Raw genomic sequence first — 26,625 nt, 5'->3', positions numbered from 1 at the left:
CTGTTTTACTTATTCTGGTTGGTGTAGATTCTCCTGCATCTATCTGTAGAGGTTTCATTACTTCTATTAGTTATTCTCTAGAATAATATAATGTAATACTGATGAAAAAGATGTTGGACAAGTAAGGCAAAGAATTGCCTTGTCGGAGAGGCCAGTGTCCTCAGAGTAATGCTAAACCTTAACTCATTGCCTTGGGGCTTGAAGCTTTCTTAAGCAACCTCACCGCTTCAACATTAGATTTGATTTGGTATATACTATAAACCCTTGGTTCAATGAACCTCCTAGCAAAATCCATATCCCAGGAATCTTAAAACCTTAATTTAATAATGGGAAGATCACTGGTTCCCATGGCTGTTCTTGTTTATATCTCTCTGCTGTTCTCTGTTTCTTATTCCTCCACGTTCGTCCTCACAAATAACTGTCCCTTTACCATCTGGCCCGGCACTCTTGCAGGCTCTGGCACCCCACCACTACCCACCACAGGCTTCAAGCTTGATGTGGGACAGTCCGTTAGCATTCCATCGGCTGAAGGCTGGTCAGGTCGAATATGGGCCAGGACCGGCTGCAACTTTGACGCCAACGGTACAGGAAAATGCACAACCGGTGACTGCGGCGGGAAGCTGGAGTGTGCCGGCAGTGGCGCAGCCCCTCCGACTTCCCTTTTCGAGATCACGCTCGGTCGCACTCCCGGTGACAAAGATTTCTACGACGTTAGTCTCGTTGATGGGTATAACCTCCCCATGGTTGCTTTCCCGAGAGGCGGGGGACTGGTTGGAGCTTGTAATGCCACTGGATGCGTTGCTGATATCAACGTTAGCTGTCCGAAGGAGCTTCAGGTGATGGGAGAGGCGGAGGAAGAGAGAGGAGGGGTTGTTGCTTGCAAGAGCGCTTGTGAGGCCTTTGGATTGGATCAGTACTGTTGCAGCGGTCAGTTTGCTAATCCAACCACGTGCAGGCCGTCTTCTTACTCTACCGTCTTTAAGAGAGCTTGTCCTAGGGCGTATAGCTATGCCTTTGATGATGGGACTAGTACTTTCACTTGCCAAGCTTCTGAATATGTTATTATCTTTTGCCCTGGCAGGTATAAAATAATGTTCCCTTCACTTTTAGTTTTTTTTTTTTATAATTCTCAGTTTCTGATTATAACAGACTTGAATAACTTCTTGTTCTTAGGGTTAAAAGACCAAGCAGCCAAGAATTGGATCCTCCTAGCCCGCCACAGAATCCATACGGCCAACAACCTATGGCTCCACCGACTCAGAATCCTTATGGTCAACCAATGGCTCCACCAACTCAGAATCCTTATGGTCAACCAATGGCTCCACCAACTCAGAATCCATATGACCAACCAATGGCTCCACCAACTCAGAATCCTTATGGTCAACCTATGGCCCCACCAGCTCAGAATCCGTATGGTCAACCAATGGCTCCTCCAACTCAGAATCCTTATGGTCAACCTGTTGCTCCTGAGACTCAGAACCTGCCTGGACCAAGTCAGAATCCAAACGGGGAATCAACGACTCCCCCACCTCATGATCAGTTCATGATGCCTCCTCCCATTGTAAACCAAGATCCAGACGACCGGTTTATAAATCCGCCAATAGTGGATGAGAGTCAAAGAGCTGAAACTGGGAAGGTTGGTAAGACTCATTCCTCGTCTGACATGCTTCGACCTTACCCTGTCTTGTTGCTTATTGGACTCAGTCTAGTTGCTTTGAGGCAATCATGCACAACATGAAACGTCATTGTTCTTCCTTTTTAATGAGAATCGATACATAACTGTGTGGAAGGAAGCAAACAGATTATGTTTCCTGTCTTCCTAGAGATTCTCAACTCTATTCGTCAAAGTTCTTAGATTACCTTGACTTGTTTGAATTGGGTTCACAATTATACATGTAAAACTACTTTATTCCATGTATATGGTGGTGTCTCAACTAAATAATGAAAATAACAAAGAAAAAAAAAAGACAAATCAAAATCATCATTTCTTGGGCTAATGTCTTTTAAGTGAGCCCAAATTGAAGCTATTATGATTCATTCATCGTTGTTTGTTTCTGCTTCATAGACTTTGGTGTTAGCTGAAGTCATTCATATTAGCTTCAACATGACAAGGAAACGTATGATCCATAGGAAATAGTCTCTTTGTGTCTTAGGCAAAATCTTTGTTTGGTGTTGCTAAACTATTAGTTTCTTGTATGGTGGTACTAATATTAATATCGTTTTATGTTTTCTGTTATTATTGCTCGGTGTTGCTAGAAATACAATTTTAACTTCATTCGTCTTTTTACAAGCTATATGATTGATTCGGTTAAGAATTTAACATGTTAGCTTTTTTCTTTACTGAAAAGTAAACCACTCAACATGCCTATGCCTTTGTAAAATTATGCAACATGCCATTTTTGGAATTAAAGAAAGAATATATTTCCCCTGTTCTTTCTAATTCATGTAGTAATATCATTTTAGTATTATGATTACTTTGCAAATATTAGTTCAATTATACATTCTTATAAAAAATGATAAGATTATTGCACAAAATAAAACATATATAAGTAATTTGTCCATGTTGAATCTTTTGTTAGTTAGTCATATAGTTTAGAGAAATGAATCTCCTTTTGCAATTTTTTCACATCTCCTTGTGCTTAATTAATAACTATGCTAACCGAAATATCTTCCATAGGATAATAAGCAAAAGTCACCGTAATAAACCATATGAAACGTCATCGACGGTGGCTCGTGGGTGGTTGGTTTATTGTGTATTTAAAGAAAAAGAAAAACAAAGAAAGAAAACAATATAGTGTTTTTCTACTTTAATAATGAAATCATTTAATTTTCTGAATTGTTTACGATTGTCTTTAACTATAAATCACGATTGTAACCTTGTTCTCTTACACTTGTTACCATGTTTATAAATCTCAGATGCCAAAAAAAAAAAACTATAAATCACGTTCTCTTTATAACTTTTGTTTTGTTTTTTAGTAAGATGTAGTAGTATTAAAATAGACAATGTTTTCGAGAAAAGACCGATTGCGTTTTGAGTTGTGGGAACCATTGATCATCCTAAAATTTCCTTTAAAGACCGACTGCGTTTCACCGTACGAAATTGTGGCTGTATAGAAAAATGGTTGTTTAAACATCTAAATATTGATATAAAAACATTACTCATACGTACTCATGAAAATGACCTATGCTATATATCATATATCAGATCTTTTTATTTTCCCACTAAGTATATCCTTCTCTTACTGCCTATTGGTAGTCTTTTGTTTCTTATTTCTTAGATTTTTCTGCATGTTTTTGTTGATTCTTTTCTCTATGCTTTGTATTGGTCTTGCCTTGTTATTGAAGGCAAGATTTTGAACTATTCTGAGTAATGAAATCCAGTGTTAAAAAAAAAAAAGTATATCCTTCTCTTTAGGGATCAACTTTCCGGGCAATTACAAAATGAACGTTTTTGTTAGGTGTTTATAAGCTATATATCATAACACGATCTTTTGTTAATCAATAACAGAATGAGACATTTTAGTTTGTTAATTTCTTTCGAAGTCCAAATTTTAATTTAAGAATAGTTTGAGGTTTTATCGTCGTTATATTTCCAAGCTATACAAATCGAAATATCTTTTGCATTAATTCTCGAACACTTTCATAGCCTTTCTCGAACATGTTAGGAAAAACAGGAAACAAAAAAAAAACTATACAGATTGGCATTGATATGAGCCAGTATTGTGAATTCAGATACATCCAATAATCTAAGGATCTATCCTTATACCATGATTAACCCGGAGTTCTTAGAGTGAAGTTCTTATCGGAAGTTAAGAAACCGTTTCTTAACTCTTAACTAAAAAAACTAAGAACGGATTTTTAAGTTTTTAGCTTTTTTAGTTAAAAGTTAAGAAACTGTTTCTTAACTTCTGCTAAGATCTCCATCTTAATAACTCCAGGTTAATCATGCTCTTACACACATATCATATATACATAGATATATATCTAGGGCGAGGCCAAGTCGGAGGAGGAGGAAGAAGAGGAGGAAGAGACACGAGAGAGTTCGTTCACGAGGAAAATGATGCGAGAATGGTAATCACGAGCCTCGTCCAACGATTCGGCTTCAAGCTCGGCGAGCTGAGAGCAGAGACGCTCCTCAGCTTCCTCCGCCACCTGCGTCCGCCGCCACAACTGCAACATTTCTTTCTTCATTTCCTCCACCACTTTTTCCATCTCCCCGTTCTTCCGTCGTAGCTCCTCCACCTCCGAAGCCGTCACAAGGTTTCCTCCTTTACCCATTTTCTTTTCAAAGTTTCTTTAACTGTTCTTTTTTTGTTTGGCGTTGGCTTTGTGTTCTTGTTCTTGGTTCGTGAATGTTCTCCTATTTTTATAGGCGTTACGGTGACTGGGCTCCATGGGATGCGTATATGTCTAGGTTCATTGTATCTCTTGTTCTGGTGAGTTATTTTCCTCCTCTAGAACATTTTCTTTTTATTTACTGATACTCGTTGAATCCCACAATATACATTTACCAAAACTTGAATGGTGCAACAAAAATATTCTAGAGGTTTGAAATGGTTTTTTTTTGGGTAAAAGAGGTTTGAAATGTTGTTGGGGATTTGAAAATTTTACGTAAATTTCTGAGACGTACAATATTTTACGATGCTATTTTGAAATACTATTAAATGATTTCTTTTTACTTTCAAAAAATATCCATATATGTACATCATGTAAAAAGGAGGATTCTGACTCATACGGCCATACCATAAAATGTTTTTTCCTCTTTTTCTTATGCATTATCTTTTTTTGGTCTTTGTATTAATTGTTAGTTTGTTTACCATACCGAATCTTTAAAAACACATTTGCAGATATTTTCTTGGCGAAAACGTTGACACTTGATCAAGAAGTGCATTTTAAAACCTTCAATGCAGCCCCACTTGTTTTAAAGCAAATTAACAAACCCTTGCGTTATTTTATACATTGAATACGTAGGTCCACATTTTTATTTATTTTACGTGTGTGTGTGTGTGTGAATAATTGCAGAGACTTTAAGCTGCCTTGTTTAGTTCTAATTTGTTCAAATGTCTCTTAAATGACATCTTTGATTGTGTTACATGTAAGAATGAAAAAAAGTAACACTGTTTCTCTTTCTTGTATCCGTCAAGATGAATGTGGAAGTCATTTTCTCTACGTTTATCATTTCCACTAATATATTTCGCAAAACGAATGGCTCCAGCACAAAGCCTTTGTCGACGAAATCATGTTCCCACTTCTTTCTCTCAATTGAACAACTTCTTACCAAAGTCAATGGCCGTCACGTCAAGATTAATCACTGTTACTTCCTAATCTTCTCTGGTTTAAGTCACCCTCCGATTTTCTAAATTATTCTTAGTAAAACAATTATTAACTATTTCTTGACTGGTGGTATGTGCATGGAAAATGTTTCAAAGAGAGGGTTACCAACTGTTGAAAGGTTTAGTTGGAATATGCTCTATTGATGCTGTTCAGTGCTCACTATCTTCTTTATATTTAATTAATTTATTATCATTATCACCATCAAAATATCTTAATTAGATTATAAAACGTCCCCGACTCACGCCAGAAACTATGGTACGTGATCACCAATTCACCATCACTACAATTGAAACAGAAAATAACTTCTAAGTTATAATTTTGCAAGTTCAAAACAAAAAGCATAAAAAGGAAGACTAATATATCACCGACTCTCTGAAGACAATTCTATCTCACCAAACCAAACGAGGTGCGAGTTTAAGGGGATGGACCTTTGCCTTAGGGCCTTGTTAAAGTAAATAAAGTTTATGATAACGAAAATGTGTTTGTTCATCTCCAAATCATATATTTAGTTGGTTTAACCTCCATAAACTTTTTGTACAACACCATCAAGGCGTTGATCTCCTTATTTGTGACATCTATTATATTTCAAGGAATCAAACACAAGATGGACATACGACGAGAGGGAACTTGCGGCATACATCGAGACCAATTGCTTCAGCTAGATCAGGCTTATTACCTCCCATTGTTCCTACCTCGACTCTCAAGTCAAACCGTTTCACAAGGTTAGCCAATGTGACTTCGACCAAGGCTAATGCAAACCTGATTCCAGGACACCGCCTTCTCCCTGAACCAAATGGAATATACTTGAAATTTTGTCCTTGAAAATCTACAAGCAAATCTAAATGTCTCTCTGGCCTAAACTTTTCTGCGTCTGGTCCCCAAGTTTCAATGTCTCGTTGGATTGCCCATGCATTGATTAGCACCTATATAGAATGTTCCCGCAGCCATGTCATAATCTTTGTCATGTGAAATTTGATATTATAAGATTTAAAGACTTACTTGTGTTCCCGCAGCTATGTCATATCCATGTAACTCGACATCTTCACTCAATAGTCGTGGAATTGTTGGAACTGAGGGATGTAGTCGAAGCACCTCCTTGATCACTAGAGTTAAATATTTCAACTTCTCAACTTCTTTCTCCGTTACATATCCATTATGCGCCGAAACAGAACGAATCTCATCTTGGAGTGTTTTCATACATTCATGATGTCTCATAAGCTCTGTCATTGTCCATTCTAATAGTGTGAAAGTTGTCACCGATGCTCCAAACAACATATCCTTCAAAAAAAAAAAAACAAGAAAACTAAAAATTAGATACATCCATATTGAAGAAAAAATCTCACATCAAAAACTTAAAATAGACTTAAATAATATATAAGGAATTTTTCTCAAGCTAATTGATTATAATTATGTTGATTTTAAGATAAAAACCATGATAAATCCGGATTTAACAGTTCTTTATAGTGATATTTGATTAAATTTTTTTGGATACCCATCTTTCTTGAAAACTATGTTACAACAAAGAAACCAAAGACTTTGCCTTACCAATAGAATGAGTTTTAGGTCTCTTCTGTCTAGCTCAATTGGTGTTGTCTTATCTCTTTGAAGAGATAACAATATATATAGAAAATCTGACCTATCTTCATCTGCATCTTCATGTTCTTGCACCAGTTTCTCCATGAAAACATCAAACTCGTTACATACTTCCTCTACTTTCTTATCCAAACCTCGGATTCTGTCTATCCACGACAAAACTGGTATGAAATCGCCGAGAGGGAAAGCGCCCATGAGCTCCACGAATCTTCTCACAATGTCCTGTGAAATATAACAACCTCTCTCGCTTCCATATTTTCTTCCTAAGATAATTCTTCTTATTACATCATTTGTAAGAGTCGTGAAGAGTTCGCTAAGATTTATAGGTGAAGACAAAGAACTCGCTTTCTCAAGCTTTTCCATCATTGTATTGATCTCCTCTGCTCTTATATTCTCGAAGGATTGAATCGTTTTGATGGTAAGGAGATTCATAACGCAGATACTCTGTATGCATCACAAACATTTGAAGATAAATTAGCCACATGTTGATATCTACCGGTCCATTTATAATATATAGTTGGATTCTTCAAAATAATTGCTTATATATAGTTGGATGATGCATGTTGTGCGTGGAAATATTGTAAACAAATAAGGTTGTGTTGTAGTCTTGGACTCTTGCTCATCTAAAATTGAATTTTAAAATAATTTTTGATATTTGAATGAATACTGATTTTTTAAATGTCTATAAATATAACCAAAAGAACAAATTAATCTTCTAATCTCTCGCACAAACATAATGTTTGTTAAAGCGTTGTTTAAATATAAATTGGTCTTTAAGGTGTTTTTTCTAATTTCTGAAACAATACATAAGGGATATCATGTGTTCAGTAATGAATATTAGTCATGGGATAAATATATTTAGACATACAAGAGAAGGCCCACACACAACACAAAACCTATAACGAGTATAAAAGCAAAATGTAAAAATTACCTTAGCCTGTCTCCAATATTCTCCATAGGGGGAAAAGGCTACTTCTCTCCCATTGAGAAGTTTATTGACCGTTTTGGTTCTTGGACGATTAGAAAACTTTATATCGTGTGTTTTCATCACGTCGTGAGCTACATCAGCCGATGAGACTACGAGGACAGGGACACAACCAAAGTGAAGGAGCATGAGCGGTCCATAGCGAAGGCTTAGGGAATGGAGAGAGCGGTGAGGGTGGAGGCTGAGCTGGTGGAGGTTTCCGATCACCGGAAGTCGCCACGGAGATGGTGGCAGCTTAACTTTTGTAGTCGTGATTCGTGTGAGAAGTGGTTTTAGGAGGAGAAAGGCTAAGAAGGTGGCTAGGCAAAGAGAGATTAATATAATTTCCATGACAATATTACTGAGAAAGTTGTCTAAGTACTCTATAATGTGACTAAAACATCTGACCTCCCCTTGTACTCTCTATATATAGTAATAATGAAGGATCACATCGCTTTAGATGGCATATAGTGACGATGTAATACTATACTGGATATCATTAGTTCTTATATATACACAAAAATGTACGTTAGATGTGAGATCATAACTGACAAAGTGAGAGCATGTGACCATTAATATAATACACATGGAGTTTAATTAAAGCGGCAGACGTAATATATACTAGACACCGTGCTTGGTTCGTGGCCAATGCACACTACCACACGTAGAGATCAGTGGCACAAGCCTCAGTGTCAATTCGGTTATCACTTCTTCCAAAATGACAAAATGTTGTGGTTTTGCATGCTGAAGACTCTTATATTGATAAGAACAAATTATATTTATTGATCAAATTAGAAAGTACAGGTGCATGGCTAGGTCCACTCGCCTTTACATTCAAATAAAATCCACATCAAGTAGTTAATATCTTATCAATGCCTCACATGTAAATAATAAGTATGGACTCTTACGACTTTCAGTAACTTTCTCAATGGAGTTTTTAACCCTGTTTACCTCATCTAGTAATAAACGCAGGTTTTGATCCTATATTTACCTTTGGTTCTTCTTCTTCTTCTTCTTCTGCTAATAGAGCCTATCGCTCCCAAGATAAAGTCATTATGGTCCCAGGAATAGAAAATGAGACAGGCAAAGCAGTCGACTCTCATTGTTCTAACCCTTCTGAAATCAGCAAAGGAGCCTTTCAAGCATATGAACATCAATGATTAATGATGATGAGACTTAAATGTGAGAATGCAGCTTCTAGAGGTATAGAGAAAGCGCTTGTGGAGAAGAGAGGGTAAAAGTGAAGCTCACACACTTACATGGTCATATGTACATATGTACTTTGATAGTGGGATTGCCGATGGAGCAGCTCAAGACCATTGATAGTCACTTTGTTGAATTCCAATGGTTTCCACAAAAAAAAAAAAAATAGTTACATTTGTATACTTCTGTATCATATATATTACATTTTGTTGCTATAAAATGTGCCAAAAATAAGCCATTCTAAAACAGTTTTCAATAGTGTGGATTCTTGATACTTCCTCGGAAAACTTCTCAAGAATACTATGTTCTGGATCATATTATTACACGCACCAACTTAGGATTATTGTGAAACACAAGTAGGATATAAAAGATGTGGCTATTTTATTAGAAACACTGAGAAAGTAAAATACAATTTTGAGATCTAATCAGAGTATCAACACAACTAAAAATAAAATGATCTTTTCTTCCAAAAGCACTTGCAAGACTTTTGTGATCCCTTCCACTTCTCTCTGGCCACAAAACTTTTCAAATGTGCCTCAAAATGAACAACACAACTTACACTGTTGTTCTTTCACGGGATCTGAAGAGGTTTTAGACTGAAGAAGCTAAGCTAAGCAGAAACTAACAGCTAGAATTTATCTTAGTCGATTGTTGAGCTTGATAAGATTCCTTTTGAGTGCTCTTCTTGTTGATAACGCATTGATCACCATCACTTTGATATAAGCTTGGCGGTGTCTGTGACTATGTTTGGTTGCTGCCTGAAACTTCACACACCTCTTCCCTAAGCACTCTCACAGCTTCTGAGACTCCATCCTGAAATCATTACCCTTAAGCTATCAGTTGCCAAAAAATTACTCAAAACTACGAAAGAGAAGACATGATACTTTGATTCTGGGCCATGGATCAGCATGAGAGAACAAAAAATGGTTATAACCAGTTACCTCACGAGATAGTAATTCAGCGATTTCCATGGCACTAGCTCTAGTTTCTGCAGACAGTGCATCGTATACGGCTTTTGCTACCACTTGTGCAGCTTCCATGATGCTCTCATCATTTGATTCCTCCGGTAGCAAGTGGTTCCTTTTCAATGGCTGTGGAGCAACCCCAAGCCAAGTCATCTTCTCCGCCCAATAGAACTGATCCAGCATAAATGGGCATATAATCTGTAAAAAGACAACATTACGTTGTCACTTCGTTTTGGCATTTAATCTTGAGATTCATTCAAATGAACACCAATACTAGCCTATCAAATAGAGCTTCAAGCAGTGCATAAGAGTTTGTTTTATGAGAAAATACTACTATGATTCAAGGACCATGGTTTTGTTCCTTTTAATGTATCGACACAGAATCTATCATACAACTTAAAATCTATAGGTCCTTGTAGACAAACACTTAGTTTTTACCAATTCATGTCAAGTCATATACAAACACGTCCAAAGAAAATACAAGTTTGTGGAGCTAAAACAAACCTGTGGGATTCCAGCATGTAATGCTGCAGCTGTAGAGCCACTGTTTCCAACAGGGAGACATAAAGACACGACAAAAATCAGTTCTCATCTATATATATGTACTAGTTCGTTAATGAAGAGCATCCAGCTGAAAGTTTCACCTGCCACCATGATGAATTGCAGCAGCACATCTTCTAAACAGCCAGTTATATGGCACCTGACTAAGATAGATAAAGAGATCTGTATGTTATAGAGCTACATGTATTTACATTTTGATAATTTATATTTCAGATTTAAATAAAGAAAATCATGTAGAACAATAACAGTAAAGATGTGAATATTTGAACTCACCCTGAGTAGCAGAAAAGTTTGCCGTTGAAGATTGAGACTCCTTCCTGTAAAGATCTTTTTGAAGCCGGTTTATTAGCAATGGTGTGAATTGCTGCTTCTAGAGGTTCATAACCCGCTGTGAGAATGATGAATCTGTAGCCTGTAATCTGGATAACAGACTCGAGAATCCGAAGAAAGGCCATGGGATTCTTCATAAAACCCATGCTGCACAAGCAGACTATATTTGAGTCTTCAAGAAAAAGGCTATTGAGAAAAGAGAAATCAGAAATGATTTTATAAGGATTGACTTAAAGCTAGACCTTCCAATGGAACTCAACCCTACAAATATAGGAAGAGCTGGCTCTAAAGTCGATACAAAAGAATACAGCTCAGTGTGGTTTGAGCATGTTGTATGGGAATCGTCTGTACCCAGCGGCCCTGCAGAGGGGTTGTCTCCACACTTGCTGCATGATAACTGCCACTCGTTGGGTATAAACCAAAAGCCACACACTCTAACACTCGGTGGCCAGTAATCTGTTCATAAGACAAAAAGAAAATGCAGTGAAATGCAAAAGGACAAAGCTATTGCTGTGAGATATTATAAACATCCTACGTACCAGGGCATTCTACAATTTCTTTGCTGAAACCATACCTGTTGCAAGGTTAATAATAAGTAAAAGGTCAACTACAAACTTGTGCAATGTCATCTAGACTAAGTTAGTCTAATATAGCAACTCAATTTAATCAGAGATCAGCCTTTTAAAATGAGAAAAGTACATTAAATGGGTTAAGAACACGAAAATATACTGAAGATAAAATCTTGATGGAAAGAAGATTGCAAAGTGATTAGATGTGACGACCACCAATAGAATTCACAACTCACAAGACTAGTGGAGATGGTGGCCGGATATGCCAAATTGGAAGGTCTGTTACCGGATCCTGCAACCAAATGAGAAACGTCAGGTGAATGTTCACACTATAATTACTACCTCTGTTCAAATTCCAGTAACTTATAACCACGATAGTAATTCAATAAACTCAATTTTTTTTTTTTTTTTGAAGTTTACAATTTCTCCATAGGAAACATAAAAATATCTCAATTTTTTTCTTAAAAGCATCTATCTTAGCGGAACGGTTGAGTATCCTTCTAGGTATCTATGTTAGTTAAAACACCTACTGCAAAAGGGTAACAGCTTAGGTTGAGTTCCTCAGATCGCCAAGATCCCCATTCTTCAGTAAAGAGAGGCCACATCCAATGAGTTACATCACTCCAGCTAATCTGCAAGCAAGACCCATATAAATTAGAAAAGTGTTGCCACCACTGTATCTTATACCATATGGAATACCTTGCCGATGGGGGCTTCTTTCAAGTACTTGTACAGCTCCGGAAGTTCCTTCCTAAACTGTCTTTCAAAGCCTGATGGTGGACTGATAACAAAACAAGTGGTCATGCTCCATTTCCAGGATGTTAAGCTCATACTTCCCAAGCTGCGAAAAGTTTACCTATACGGAACAACATAAGGAGCAGCCACCACACAACGGATCTGATAAAGCTCTGCAAGGCTCCATCCTTCCTAAAATGTAACAATATGAAAGAGCCACTCTTACTCTTTCTTATCACATGACCTTGGTACAAGGGAAAGTTGTTAAGTAAATGTACCAAAGCAAAGAAATTTATGACAACTAGATCACCATCCATACAAGAACCCTCTCCAAAGATGGTTTCAAATGCAGAACGACACTCTTGTCTGTGTTCCCTTTTGATCCTTTCCTTCTCCTCCAAAAAGAGTTTCCTTGTTGAGTCTGAATGAAACCCACAAAACAAAGATCATTGCTTTAAACCTATGGTACATTATTTTTTGAAGAAAATAATATAGACATAAATAAACTCCTAAATTTATATTAAAAAAAATTATTGAAACCCTTTACTAAATAGCCTACAGTCCCCAAATAATATTGGTTAATTAAATTAACATAAAGAGTATTGACCTGTAGCTTCCTGAGTAACCAGAGCTTCACTAGACTGAGCAGGAGGAGAAGAGACAGGAACATAAGAAACGTTTGCTTTGAACAAGTGTGAGCTTAGGTTCTGCCAATAAAGATCAAACCTTTATTACATTAGCTTCTGCAAGTCTATAACTTTAAGAGAAGGAGACAGAAAAAAACTCAACCTCATGAGCTAAATGTGAAATCAAGAACACAGAGTAGTTTGGTTGATCACGAGCCAAAGCTGCTGCAATGGCCTGCACACAAAAAAAAGGAAGCATCTTTAAGAATTGATTCCAAAACAGAGATTCTGGGAGGAGTGAGAGAGAGAGAGAGAGAGAGAGAGAGAGAGAGAGAGAGAGAGAGAGAGAGAGAGTACAGCGAGAGGGTAGACATCTCCTTTGGTGCCGAAAGCCATGAAGAGAGCTATTGGTTCTCTCCTGCTCTCTGGTTCCTCCATGGTGCCGATGAAGGGGGAAGAGAGTGTCACCGCAGCTAATAGACTGCGATCACCAGTGAAACGCGTTTGCGACCTTCGAATTCGATTGGTGTTTTGGTGAAATTCAAATCGCGTTTTAAAGACGGTTCATACGGTTCGGTTATAATGGTTAGTTCGGTTCGGGTTATTTGGGTTTTCGGTTAGTTTGGTTAACAAAAAATTGTCTAATTGAACCGAACAAAAAAGTTGATTTGATTTGGTATTTGGTTAGTTTGGTTCATGAAAACTCTACCAATAAAAGTATTCGGTTCGTTCAGTTATTTATTATTTCGAAATTTGATTGGTTAGTTTGATTTAGGATTTTGGTTAGTATTGGTATGGTTAGGTTATAATGTTTAAAAATAGAAAATTAAATTAATGAATGATTGCTGAACCGAAACAAACCGATAACCAAAATTTTCGAAATTTTATTAGTTGTTCGTGATTTTGGTTAGTATTAGTATTGCTATGATTTTAACGGTAATTCAAATTAACCAATTGCTGATCCGAATCGAATTGATAACCAATTTTTTAAATCTACCGAATAGAACCGCACATGAACCGAAAACCAAAAAAAAATTGGTTCAAAGTGAGTTGTGCTTTCTAGTTTCTAATGTAGGTCACTCCATAACAGCACAAACCAAATCAAAACTGAGTCTTTATAACACACAATCACTTGTTGTTTCACATACCAAGAGAACTCAATACACCATCTGTAATAAAAACAGATTCTTTCTTGAAACTGTACCTGTGCTTGCTTTCAAAGACATTACTTTGACATATGAAGAACACAACGCAGACACTTTCCCTCTCTCATAAGCTCAAAGGCTTCATTAATATCATCAAACGCTAGGTCATGAGTGACCAACTCATCAATCATAATCTCCTGCACCACCACAAATAAGTCAAACAAAAAGTCAACAACAGCTCAAAAGTGGTTTTTGCTTTTATGTAAGTAGTTGAGCTTACCTTGTTCATGTACTTTTCAATGAGTGAAGGAAGATCAGACTTAGGCTTCCACCCACCAAAGAGAGTCCCTTTCAATGACTTCCCTGATAGAAAGAGTCCATAGTGAGCTGAAACTTCAGGCTTCACTTTCGGTACACCTAGAGTAACGGTCATGCCCCATCCCTGAGATAAAAAGGCACACATTAGTATACACAAAACAAGGTGAGAGAGTTAAGTATCAAACAAGAAAGCTTACATCAGAGCATGATTGTAAAGCAGTTGTAGCTACTCCTGTGTCACCAACACATTCAAATGAAAAATCAGCACCACCTCCTGTCATTCTTTTGATTACCTAAATGATTATATACACATTATTATATATGAAGCAGCCAACATAGTAATAAACTTTATATAAATCATCAACTTACCTGGTGTATGGGCTCAGAGATGTCATTTGAATTGATGAAGTCAGTGACTCCAAATATCTTTGCTGCACCATATAAGAAACACTCAGAACCAGTCAAGAAACCGCTAAGGCGGTATACATATCTTAAAGCTACCTTGTTCAGCCTTAGAAGAGTTGATATCAACACCAATTATCTGAGCTGCACCTCTTAGTTTGGCTCCTTGAGCAACCTACTCATAAGAGATTATTCCCCAACACAATGTAACACAGAAGCATCAATGTTTATGTATTAATTACTTACCGAAAGACCGACAGTTCCTAGACCAAATATCACAACACTTGAACCTCTTTGTACATCAGCAACGTTCCATGCTGCACCAAGACCTAAAAATCACACTCTAGATTTCTCAGTATTTGAATGACATCATTTTTAATCAATGTTCAAGAAATCGCTAGACGGTAGATAATTAAGCAGACGCCTAGACGCTGCCTAGATTAAAAGAAATAGTATTGGCAATATTTTTTCGTTCATGACTGATTTGCCGCCTATACCGATTTTTCGAAGATAATCTTTAGCTACCTGCAGCTGCTCCACAGCTCAGGAGACATATTTTGTGGAGAGGTGCTAGAGGATGGACTTTGACAGCACATCCAGAGTGAACCACAGTGTACTCACTGAAACTCGAAACCGCGCAGTAATGGTAAACAGGTTTGCCTTTAATAGAGAAACGTGTCTTCTGATCACTATGCATCAAACCTCTCCTCTCCATTCCAAGAACCTGACACATGTTACTTTTACCAGAGATGCAATGCCGACATGACCCGCATTCTCCAGTGAAGACAGCGAGCACGTGATCTCCTTTCACAAACTCTGTTACTCCTTCCCCTATACTTTCCACTATACTGCAGAGAAACATGATAGGACTCAGACTCAAAGAGACTGTACCAATAAAAGTCTCTTAACTCTCGAGACCATAAGTAGCTTACCCTGCAGCTTCATGGCCAAAGATACGTGGCAAAAGAGACTGTAACAAGAAAGAAAGAATGCATTATAAGCCACACTCATAAGGAAGTTATTGTAAAGAAAGAGATATGAAACCTGAGACTCCCAAGCGGAGAGGTCGCTACGACAGAGAGATGTACAGACAACTTTGATTCTGATCTCAAGAGGTTGAGGTGGAGAAACTTCCACTTCCTCCATAACCAGTGGCTCACCAGCACGCCATGCCACCGCCGCTGTAGAGTTTCTATAAGAATCCCTTAGGACTAAACAAAGAAAATAAACTGTTTTTTTACCTTTGCAGGTTATGACTTGCGGTTGTTCGTAGGAGGAAGAAGACGACATTGTTATCGCAAGTTGCTTGGCTTCAAGAACAAAATGAATGTATCCTAGAGAGAGAAGAAGAAGAAGGGGACGAAGAAACAGAGCTTCACCTAACGCAACAATCACCAACCACCATGAGGAGCTTCAGAGGTCCCACATCAGAAGCAACTCATTCCCGCCACCTACCCCCCTTCGTTGTAACAAGAGTATTATTGGGCTTATAGTGGGCTCGATTAGGCTTACCTCTTTTATATTGGGTTCATGATAGTTTAAAAATATTAATAAGTGAGCAATCGAGTAAGTGAGGACGCAAATATTTAACATATGACAATGAATAGTATATATATGTAGTATAATATTGATTTTAACTCCCAAGAAATTATTGATGTGAATGGTATAGTTATATATTGTTAAATAGAAACTTTATATGAAAACGAGTGAAGATGTTTGATGACAATTGACAAATCAGCATGCACAAACCGATAGCCTTGCATCCATTCTTTTGCTTGTGCTAATAGTATTTCAAAGAAACTTGAAGTAATGACATTTACAAAAAAGAAAAAAATCCATTCGTTTAACTAATATTAAATTGTATATGATTCATATTGTTACTTTTCATGGTTTGATCATTTTTATGGCCACTTGATTAAATTTTATTTTAATAAAATTAAATAAACTTTTTTATTATTTTTCTTCACAATTAAAAGTAATAATTAATGCGATATGGAGTTAGGTTATGATCCGTTCGACATTTAAATATAGCATTGGCTGCGAAGATTAACACAGATAAAACCACCTCCGGTGGAGGGTTTTAAGGAGAGGTTTTTTAAAAAATAATCTCAAAAAATAAATCAAAAAGAAATAAAAGCTAAGAATCATGTTCTTTAAATAGAGTTTTTAGAATTGGTAATAACATCTAAAATGTCTTTTTTTTATTGGCTCTTTTCGTGTTTGTTTCTTTCTCTCTCTCTTGTTTTTTTCTCTTTCTTTGTTGTCTCTTTCTTTTTTAAGAACTTTAAAATGATTCTATCATTGGACATGACAAATTACAAGAGGTTATAAACTTCATATACTACAAAATTTGCAATTAAATTTACATTCATGGATTCTAATCATTGGAGATGGTCTAAGGCGGTTGATGCATGGGACAAACCGATAAGACATTAAAGAAGATGCTTAAATGGTCTTCAATGCAAAGTGGGTTAGGGAGCTTACCCAATCAGCCCATTGGTCTCCAATGTTCCAGATGATACCACGGCAGCGAGTGGGAGATAAGTGTACGTGTATGGCTTCGATCGAGTTGTGATTGTGAAACTGTGTATTGGTTCCGTTGTAGTTAAGAGAACAGATTAGTTTTTTCACTTGCACCACTCGTTTTTAGCACGTTGTCACCGTGCTGGTTAGGTATATGTTTTATTTACTACCGTTGGCTATTCATTTTTGTATGCTTGTGAATTTTGAATCATGGTAATTTTTATATTTTAAGTGAGTAATTTTGAAACATGGTTTCTGCTTGAAGAATTGTGCACAAAAAAAGAAAAAAGAAGGTTTCTGCTTGAAGAACTATTAATTGTCAAACCAATAACTTAATTCCAGGTTCGAGTGGTAAGGAGACGGGGGCTGAGACACCAACATGTTTCAGGTTCGATCCACCTGCTGCGCGAAACTAAGTCACAATTATCCTGGTCACCCAACACGGATATGTGCCCATGCTTTAGGGTCCATTTAAATATCCGGAGAGAGGGTCTATCCGTGGGCTGCACCTCCCCTTGGGGATTAGTCTGGGCCTCTACATGGGCCTGGGATACCCCCAGGTTAATCAAAAAAAAAAAAAAATAACTTATTTCCATTTTCTTTTCTTCTGCCTACTGAAGTTATCAACATAATAATTAATGGGTGTTTCATAACTAGAACTCTTGAATCCTACCAAAAAAAAAAACTAGAACTCTTGAAGAGGTTTATTGGATTGATTCTATAAGTTTAATCAAATGGAAATGAAAACAAACTCCATTTTATTCATTTAATTATTTAGTTGCGATAGGATATATGGACTCATAGGAGGTGGATGCATGGGAACAACAAATACATGAAGAAAGATGCTTAATCAGTTCTTGTAGTAGAGTGGATTAGGGAGCTTGAAAGTCCTTCTCCCAGGGCTGTCTTTAGCCAAATCAGCCCATTGGTCTCCAACATTCCCAATGATAGTGTGGCCACTCCTCACCAGCTTCTTCCTCTCCTTTGACTTGAAGTTTGATATCTTTGTGTTAGAACCCGTTGGCCTGTGTTTCCACATTTACATAAGTCCCTCCATTTTAATATACTTAATTACTGTATATGATTAATCTAGTTAATTCAATTATTCTTACTTAAATAAGACTTGTCTCCAATAGGTGAAACCAGCAGCTTCGAGATTCTTTAGAGTGACTTCCTCCAACTCTTGGTATCGCTCAGTGAGTAAGACGGGCTCAATCCCGAGTTCTTGAATGTTTTGGTAAAGATGTAAAGTCTCTGGGAGCACGGGAGCCTCTCCAGCCTCCAGCCACTTCTTGAACGCATTCGGGTCTTGTTTCTCAGTCCTGAAAACAAGAAAAAAGGTAGTTTTACATGAAATCACAATGTAGTCATGGAGATGCAGACGGTTCTGAAATTTTGGAGAAATTAAACAATTTAAAAACTTTATTAAAAACTTTTTTTTAACAATTTGACCTATGGTCATATATATTAATTCTAAAAAATTTGGAGACTAAAGGTCAATGTTTAGTTATGCCCATGACTTGTTATGTCTGCATGGAGACTTAAGTCATGCATGATAAGTTAAAATCAATACAATAAATTAAAATGTGTATTTCTATATGTTGACATCAGATAGGTACTATGTGATCAATGCAACCAGTCTAGGTAGAACTAATATTAATAGAAATATGTGTATACCCGTATCCATATTGAGCGTAAAAGGGAACATTAGAGAGGAGGGTCTCGTCAAGGTCAAAGATCCAAACATTGACGGTGTCATTCTTCAAAGCAAGTCCTTTGGCGTAGAAATAAGCTTCTTTGCACACCGTTTTGGAGTCAGCACGGTACTGGTCGGAAGTGAGGTAGTCTTCAACATAGTCTTTGCAATTTGCGGGCACTGTTTGGAAGTTTATGATATTAGAGGTCTCAACACCAAGGTGCCAGCTTCTGCAGTTGTGGTAGTTAATGGCGAGTTGTTGTTTCTCAAAGAGTTCGGCCTCGTCCTCAATGACGTTGATTGATGTGAGGAGTTCAATGAGCTTAGGCGCAGGTAGAGAAGGGCGGGCTTGGGAGACCGTAGCGGCCAAGAGCAAGAGAAGTGAAAGTGAGAGGATTTTCATTATTGTTTTTGGTATGGGTTATTGTTTCAGTTGTGATGTTTATTTGTGTGGTACAAAAGGTGGTATTTATAGTAAGGATAGGTTAGGTTTACGGTATGATTACTTATGAATTTATGATGAGTATGATAGGAAATGGGGAGAGATGTGTACGTGTATGGCTTCGAGTGATGCGATATGGGATAATAGATGAGATTTTTCACTTGCACCACTCGTCTTTCGAGCACGTTGTGTAGTGTGTAGCTTTGAGTGATGCAAATTTAATAGTAGACTAGGATAAGACCCGCGCCTTGCGCGGGATTAAGTTATTATTTTTATTATATTTTGGAGAATGAAACAATAGTTTGGCTTCATTTGGATTACGGGTGTTCAACCCGGATATCGGGTTGATTTCGGTTCGGTTCGGTTTTTTTCGGTATTTGGTTAGTAAAATATAACTATTATTCTAAATCCATATTTACTTTGACTTTAGTCTTTCACATACTTTTGAAAGATTTCAACTGGACCACTAAATTGATCAGCCAATCTTGTTGCTTTAAATCATTAGTGTTTATATATATATATATATATATATATATATATATATTATTTAGTTTGAATATTTATTAAATAAAAATTCATATGCGTTATATTTTATGATCATTTGTAACTTATTATAACAAAAAAATAATCTATTAATCACAAAATTTTCAGAGTGGGAATATTCAAATTTCTAATAATATATAGACGTTTTGAAAAATTCAAATATAACATATAAGAAAAAATATAAATGTTTTTATTATATATTTAATGTGATTTTTTAATATCTTTCAATAATATAAAATTAAAAAAAGAACTAAGATACCAAAATTGTTATCAAATATTTATTATTCATAATAATTAATTTTCATATATACGTTAATCATATTAGGTAATTTCGTAGCTTCTAATTAAGGAAAGTGCAAAAAACATTTTGGTAGATTATTTATCAATTCGATAGTTAGTTTAATAAAAAAATATAATGTAAGTCAAGATGGACCAACCTATTTTTATAAGAATATTATATTTTATATAGTCATTTATTAAATGAGAATTTATAATCATACAGTTCTATGATCATTCATATCATTTTATAACTGAATATTTAAATCATCGATAACAAAATTTTCAATGTGAAATCTTTAATAAGTTTATAATTTATAAATGTTTTTGAAAATTCATTGAAAGTTTTAATATTAAAATATTTATGTAATCTTATGGTATATAGTATAATCTATATATATATATAAATATATATGTTTTATTATTAAATGATATTTTTTACTCATATGGTTTTAAAATAATTTGTATCTTCTTATAATATTAAATAAAAGTTCATATTAATACAATTTTATGATCATTTAAAACTTATTATGACAAAAAAAATAATGTATTGATCACAAAATTTTCAGAGTGGGGATCTTCAAATTTCTAATAATTTATAGACGTTTTGAAAAATTCAAAATATAACATATAAGAAAAATTATAAATGTTTTTATTATATATTTAATGTGATTTTTAAATATATTTTAATAATATAAAATTAAAAAAAGAACTAAGATACAAAAATTGTTATCAAATATTTATTATTCATTATAATTAATTTTCACATATACGTTAATCATATTAGGTAATTTCGTAGCTTTTATTTAAGGAAAGTGCAAAACATTTTTTGGTACGTTATTTATCAATCCGATAGTTAGTTTAATAAAAAGTGTAATATAAGTTAAGATGGACCAACCTATTTTTCTAGGAATAGTATATTTTGTATAGTTATTTATTAAATAATAATTTATAATCATACGGTTCTATTATCGTTCATATCGTTTTATAACAAAATATTTAAATCATCGATAACAAAATTTTCAATCTGAAATCTTTAATAAGTTTATAATTTATAAATGTTCTTGAAAATTAATTGAAAGTTTTAATATTAAAATATTTATGTAATCTTATGGTATATAGTGTTTAATATATATATATATATATATATTTATTTTATTATTAAATGATATTTTTTACTCATATGGTTTTAAAATCATGTGTATCTTCTTATAATAAAAATGTTAAACCATTGATCATTAATTTTTAACATAATAATTTTAATAGTTTTAGTCATTTATTGTCGTTTTTAAAAATTCAAAATATAACATATACGAAAAAATCTAAATTTTATTTTTATAGCTAATTTGATTGTTTAATTTATTTTAATAATATAAAATTAAACAAAAAATGATGGAGGAGATATACATTGTTATCAAATCTTTATTATTAAACTCATTAATTGTCATATATATATTAGTCATTTATGGTAATTCCGTAGGTTTTATTTTAGGAAAGAAAATATCATATCATATCATTATATCATATAGTTTGACCAACTTATGTATCTAACAACATATAAAAATCGAATGTGGACCTACTTATTTTTCAATTGAATGTAATTGACTACCTAATTGAGTGCCACCTATGCATTGGGGCCTCTTTTAATTAATACAAAATTGAGGTTACATCTTTTCAAATGTTCCTCAATTAATATATAAGGGATGAGGTTTTTTCACTAGCACCACTCGTTTTTTGAGCACGTTGTGACCGTGCTAATTTATTAGGGTTTTGAATTTTTTATATTTAAAAAAAAATTATGACTACCATTGGCTTTTAGTATAGTATATGCTTGTGAAATTTTTAACAGGGTTATAGGTTTTTGAATATAAATTTCATTATTGGAAGTTTTTTTGGCACTACTAGAAGAAAAAAAAATCGAATAAGACGACTTAAGTATAACTGTGTTCGAAAGAACATTTATAGCCAAGGTTACTCTCCTTTTTCCCTTTCTCATAAATTATAAATGTATTTTTTCTTTATTTCCTGACATTCTGTGCCTTGATATATAAATTCGACAGCAAGAGGAAATCAGATTATCTTGTAGAATATTGATAAGTCTTGGCCTAAAAAGCTTATAATAAGTTCAAAAAAAAAAAAAAAAAAGCTTATAATATTCAAGATTGCATGCTGATACATAGAAACAATAGATGCATCCATGATATTTTTCTATATGAGTAGAAAATACCTTGTATAGGTCATGCATGCGTAGACCAATAATTTAGGGAATAATATATATATATCCTACTGAATGAAACAAACTTTAAAACTATATGTTTTCTCTTTTCATGTCACTTGGGTGAGATCTTGAAGTGTTCATCCCGGACCAGATGCATCATGTGTTCTTCTTTTTGGGTTTTTAGCCATGTTACATGGAAACAGAAGCGGATACTTGGAAGCGGAAACATATAGAAGCGCAGAAGTGAGCTTTTAAAAAAAATTAGGAAGCGGGTATGTGTTGGAAGCGTATATATATATAAGAATTTTATTTAAAAAATCTAGAACTAAAATTATATGATTTGAATTTAAAGTTTTTATTCATTTATAATAATTTTGAAATGATTTCATATTAAAATTGTGAAAATATACATAAACTAAATTTAAAATAAATTATTATATTAATTATTTTTAATACTTTATAATTTATTGACATAATATATTTAAATATATGATTTATCTTTAATCAAAACCTCAATGCATAAAGATAATTTATAGTATTAATTTTAATATTTGTATATTTCTATTCTCTCTATTCAATACTATTTAAATTTGAATTTTATATAAATTAAAAACTATAATTTTATATTTTATGATATAAGACATTGTGTTTTTTTAAAGGACGGAAGCGTGATTCCAAAACGGAATCATAAGCTTCCAACGTGTTTTTAAAGAGAATATTTTAGAAGCGTTGTGGAAGCGAGATTCCGTAAGCTTCCACAAGGTTCCGATTCCGATTTTGGTTCCGAAGCGGGAAGCGAACGTCCGATGAAGCTTCCGTGCAACGTAGGTTTTTAGGACTTCAGCCACTTTCTCCGGCCTCCGGCCACTTCTTGTTTATATGTCTAGCACACTATAATATTTAAGGTTTCAATATTGGTTTTGGGCTCACAAGGAAACTCTAATCCAATGATTCGTCATGCTAAACTTGCAGAAACTCTATCTATACTATTATTTATGAAGTGGTTTGGCTTATTTGTCTTATTCTCCATGATTTTAGTTAATTTGTTTACTTGTCATATTTTCCATGATTTTAGGATAAATCATTAGTTTAATTAATATTATCATTAATTTTTTTATATTTTGATATCTATATATTTATCATGATATTTAAAATCATGATAAACATGAACCTATTTTAGCGATATATATACTAATATTTTCTAAAAAATATTTTAATATATAATAAACATGATATTTACGACATTTAATTAATAAATAGATATTAATAATAGGTACCGATAATATCATCATTACTTTTCTCTCATTTATAATTTTAATGACTAATATTATAGCCAATTTCTCTGATTTTTTACTGAAAATATTGATCAAATACAGATTATTATAAAATTTATATATAACTATACTAATATATCTGAATTAATCAGTTTCTTTAGTTAATTTGCTTATTTTTCATCTTTTCCATAGTTATATGATAAATCATTAGTGTAATTAATATTATTATTTAATTTATTTATTTTGATATCTATATATTTATGATGATATTTAAAATAATTAATACACATTAACATATTTTACCAATATATATATATATATATATATATATATATATACTAATATTATTTTTAAATATATTTTAATATATAATTATCATGATATTTAGGAATTAATAAATAGATATTAACAATATCTACCGATAATATCATCATTACTTTTCTATCATTTTAAAATTTTAATGACTAATATTATAGCCAATTTCTCTGATTTTTACTGAAAATATTGATCAAATACAGATTATTATAAAATTTACATATAAATATACTAATATATCTGAATTAATCGGTTTCTTTTGTTTATTCGGTTTGATCCTTTAATATATTGAACCATATTCATATATTGATGCTTTCTAAACATAACATCCTCGGTACTTCCAAATCCAGACTATTTTCTCTATTTCGGTTTGGTTCAGTTTTGAATGGTTTGGTTTTACTGAACACTTCTAAACTATTGTTATTTGTTAATGTTTTATATTTATGGTTTTTTAATAATCTTTTTAGTACCACATGATTTCTTTTCAGTCCAAATAAAATATGTGTTAGTTTCACATACAAAATTTCCTAATTTAGTTATTATTACTATAAAAATATTTTGATCCAAAATCAACTTCACATAAATAAAAATATGAAACAAAATAATATAATTTAATACATTGATTACCAATATGAATATTGAAATAATATAATTTATAATAATTTAAAATTTGTATCTAATTCAATTATTATTATCTTATAAAAAATAGAATTAAAATTTTTTAGATATACATATATATTTATCCGCACAAGGTGCGGGACATCAACTAGTTGGAAAATAATTTAGTTATAATGGTCGACGTACAAACCACGAACCATATATACTTAATTAGAACATTATAGTCAGTCTTCTGAAGAATATTGAAGATTATAAGTCGGAGATGATTTGATCGTGTAAATCACATGAATAATTATTGACTAGTATGTTACATGAGTAGTGGAATATAGGAAGAGCGGGAGCGGCATGATCAAAACAGAGATATTTGAGACTAATAAAATTTTCACAGACTATATAATAAAAGGCTAGACATTTCATTTTGTCAATTGTATAAGAGTGAAAATTAACGGATGTTGTATATGCGTGAAAATGGTATACCAAATCAGTCAGTCTCATCTTTGAATTGCTGAGTCACCAACCATTTCCGCTGGCTCAAGCAGGCTTGCACATATGAGCCAAAGAGGAATGGAGTTTGCAATTCATCATCACACCAAAGTGAACTAAACGAGCTTGATGCTGCGTAAATACTCAAATAATTACATACACACACGTTTTAGGAGACTAATTAAAAACAAATATGCGTGCATATTGCATGTCATCTTCTGAAGTTAATGATATTTCCATAAAAACATGCACTGATTCATCGCATGTCTTTTAATGAGCCCTCCCTAACTAGAGTTTATAGATTCCATGACTTGCTGGTATTGCACCTCGGGCATGGTTTTGTAACTTTCGTTAGGTTCCCGTATTTACGTACCTAATATATGAATCTTGTAACTGAACCAAGTGTATATTTATATGACGCATAGCATGGGATTACTATTTGTTATTCATGATGCGTTCGTTAACAAGATCCGAATTCTTCCTAAGAAGCTAATTGAAAATACTTTTGGATTCTATTTTCTGATCTAAATAACTTTTGATTTCTTAATAATTTGTTTCTTTTTATTGTTTTATTGTGAAATATTTTAGCTTTATAAAGGAACCGCAGATCAAAAGGAAATAAAAGTTGGGTTACACCCAAAAGTTAAATCAAACACTAGAGAAGTAAAAGTATTTCTGGTGCTGGAGAAAAGAAAGGTCTTTAGATCTGCTTTCCAAAAGCATATGAAGAAAAGTAAGAGAAAACAAAAGCATGAAAGAAGAGAAGATGCATGTTGTGACCCGAATATTCTTAAGTTTTTTTGTTTGTTTGGTATTGTTGGTGGTGATGAACCATTTTCTTACGTTTCTATCTTTATTTCATATCAACAGTCAAGAGATTCAGCAAACTTTCGTAGAAAATATTAAAACAACTAGGTCCTTGGCCGCGCTACGCGCGGATAGTATTTTGATTTTTTTCATATTTTTGTACTATTATATCAATTGTTTAGTTTTATAAAATGTTATGTTTTTACTATAAATTTAGAATTAAAAATCTAATTTTCCTTTACTGTAAAATAAGTTAATTTTTTAGAATCTTACTACAACACATTATACATGAAGAGAATATAGTTGGTCTTTATATTTTTATTTGGTGTAATATTGAAAATTTTGATGGTTTTTTTAAATTATATATTTTAGGATTGATTTTCGTGACTATATTCTATAATTGTCTAAAAAAAATTGTTTGTCCCATATAGACATCCACATAAATATAAACTTCTGATAAATTTGTTCATTGGGATATTTAATTTCACTTTCAACTTTATTCACTTTTTTGGCACCCTCATGCTAGCTTGTGGGGCTAGCCAACTTGGTGCAAAAGGGTTTACAAAAGCTGATCGAGATCCGTGTGATCGAACATCTTTTGCTAGACTATTCGTACGAAATTTTAAAGATCTAGGAATATAAGCAATAGAAAGTTCAGAAAATTCTTTGGATACAGCATGTATTT

The 26,625-nt window shown here is 33.8% G+C and overlaps 6 protein-coding genes across 6 annotated transcripts; 1 reads left to right on the top strand and 5 right to left on the bottom strand.

Annotated features, from left to right (window-relative positions):
* The first annotated feature begins 254 nt into the window (after positions 1-254).
* On the top strand, positions 255-1,918 carry LOC106404258 (pathogenesis-related thaumatin-like protein 3.5). The gene is made up of 2 exons (XM_013844992.3): positions 255-1,081; positions 1,174-1,918. Exons 1-2 carry the CDS (start codon positions 327-329, stop codon positions 1,736-1,738), a joined length of 1,320 nt encoding a protein of 439 aa, XP_013700446.2. The 5' UTR covers positions 255-326; the 3' UTR covers positions 1,739-1,918.
* A 1,682-nt stretch (positions 1,919-3,600) lies between these two features.
* LOC106425589 (protein RESPONSE TO LOW SULFUR 2-like) lies at positions 3,601-4,352 on the bottom strand. The gene has a single exon (XM_013866316.3). It carries the CDS (start codon positions 4,276-4,278, stop codon positions 3,985-3,987), a length of 294 nt encoding a protein of 97 aa, XP_013721770.1. The 5' UTR covers positions 4,279-4,352; the 3' UTR covers positions 3,601-3,984.
* A 1,453-nt stretch (positions 4,353-5,805) lies between these two features.
* LOC106425578 (cytochrome P450 71A14-like) lies at positions 5,806-8,636 on the bottom strand. Its single transcript, XM_013866311.3, has 4 exons — positions 7,859-8,636; positions 6,880-7,371; positions 6,334-6,612; positions 5,806-6,257 (listed from the first exon to the last, which is right to left on the bottom strand). Exons 1-4 carry the CDS (start codon positions 8,240-8,242, stop codon positions 5,928-5,930), a joined length of 1,485 nt encoding a protein of 494 aa, XP_013721765.1. The 5' UTR covers positions 8,243-8,636; the 3' UTR covers positions 5,806-5,927.
* An 815-nt stretch (positions 8,637-9,451) lies between these two features.
* On the bottom strand, positions 9,452-13,413 carry LOC106404251 (sterol 3-beta-glucosyltransferase). Its single transcript, XM_013844985.3, has 15 exons — positions 13,238-13,413; positions 13,044-13,115; positions 12,862-12,961; positions 12,533-12,675; positions 12,376-12,446; positions 12,219-12,300; positions 12,050-12,151; positions 11,756-11,811; positions 11,490-11,524; positions 11,193-11,406; positions 10,894-11,097; positions 10,704-10,763; positions 10,564-10,603; positions 10,036-10,257; positions 9,452-9,907 (listed from the first exon to the last, which is right to left on the bottom strand). The coding sequence occupies exons 1-15, from the start codon at positions 13,316-13,318 to the stop codon at positions 9,836-9,838; spliced, it is 1,554 nt and encodes a 517-aa protein (XP_013700439.1). The 5' UTR covers positions 13,319-13,413; the 3' UTR covers positions 9,452-9,835.
* Positions 13,414-13,981: 568 nt separating this feature from the next.
* On the bottom strand, positions 13,982-16,210 carry LOC106404244 (alcohol dehydrogenase-like 6). The gene is made up of 10 exons (XM_013844978.3): positions 15,987-16,210; positions 15,790-15,926; positions 15,678-15,715; positions 15,271-15,593; positions 14,992-15,074; positions 14,845-14,920; positions 14,713-14,774; positions 14,541-14,636; positions 14,306-14,467; positions 13,982-14,222 (listed from the first exon to the last, which is right to left on the bottom strand). The coding sequence occupies exons 1-10, from the start codon at positions 16,033-16,035 to the stop codon at positions 14,106-14,108; spliced, it is 1,143 nt and encodes a 380-aa protein (XP_013700432.1). The 5' UTR covers positions 16,036-16,210; the 3' UTR covers positions 13,982-14,105.
* A 1,799-nt stretch (positions 16,211-18,009) lies between these two features.
* LOC106425571 (vegetative storage protein 2) lies at positions 18,010-19,419 on the bottom strand. Its single transcript, XM_013866303.3, has 3 exons — positions 18,946-19,419; positions 18,381-18,590; positions 18,010-18,293 (listed from the first exon to the last, which is right to left on the bottom strand). The coding sequence occupies exons 1-3, from the start codon at positions 19,365-19,367 to the stop codon at positions 18,119-18,121; spliced, it is 807 nt and encodes a 268-aa protein (XP_013721757.1). The 5' UTR covers positions 19,368-19,419; the 3' UTR covers positions 18,010-18,118.
* Positions 19,420-26,625: the final 7,206 nt, after the last annotated feature.

Source organism: Brassica napus, chromosome A2 (assembly GCF_020379485.1).
Source record: "Brassica napus cultivar Da-Ae chromosome A2, Da-Ae, whole genome shotgun sequence".
Classification (NCBI taxonomy): domain Eukaryota; kingdom Viridiplantae; phylum Streptophyta; class Magnoliopsida; order Brassicales; family Brassicaceae; genus Brassica; species Brassica napus.
This window is presented reverse-complemented; position numbering and strand designations above follow the sequence as displayed.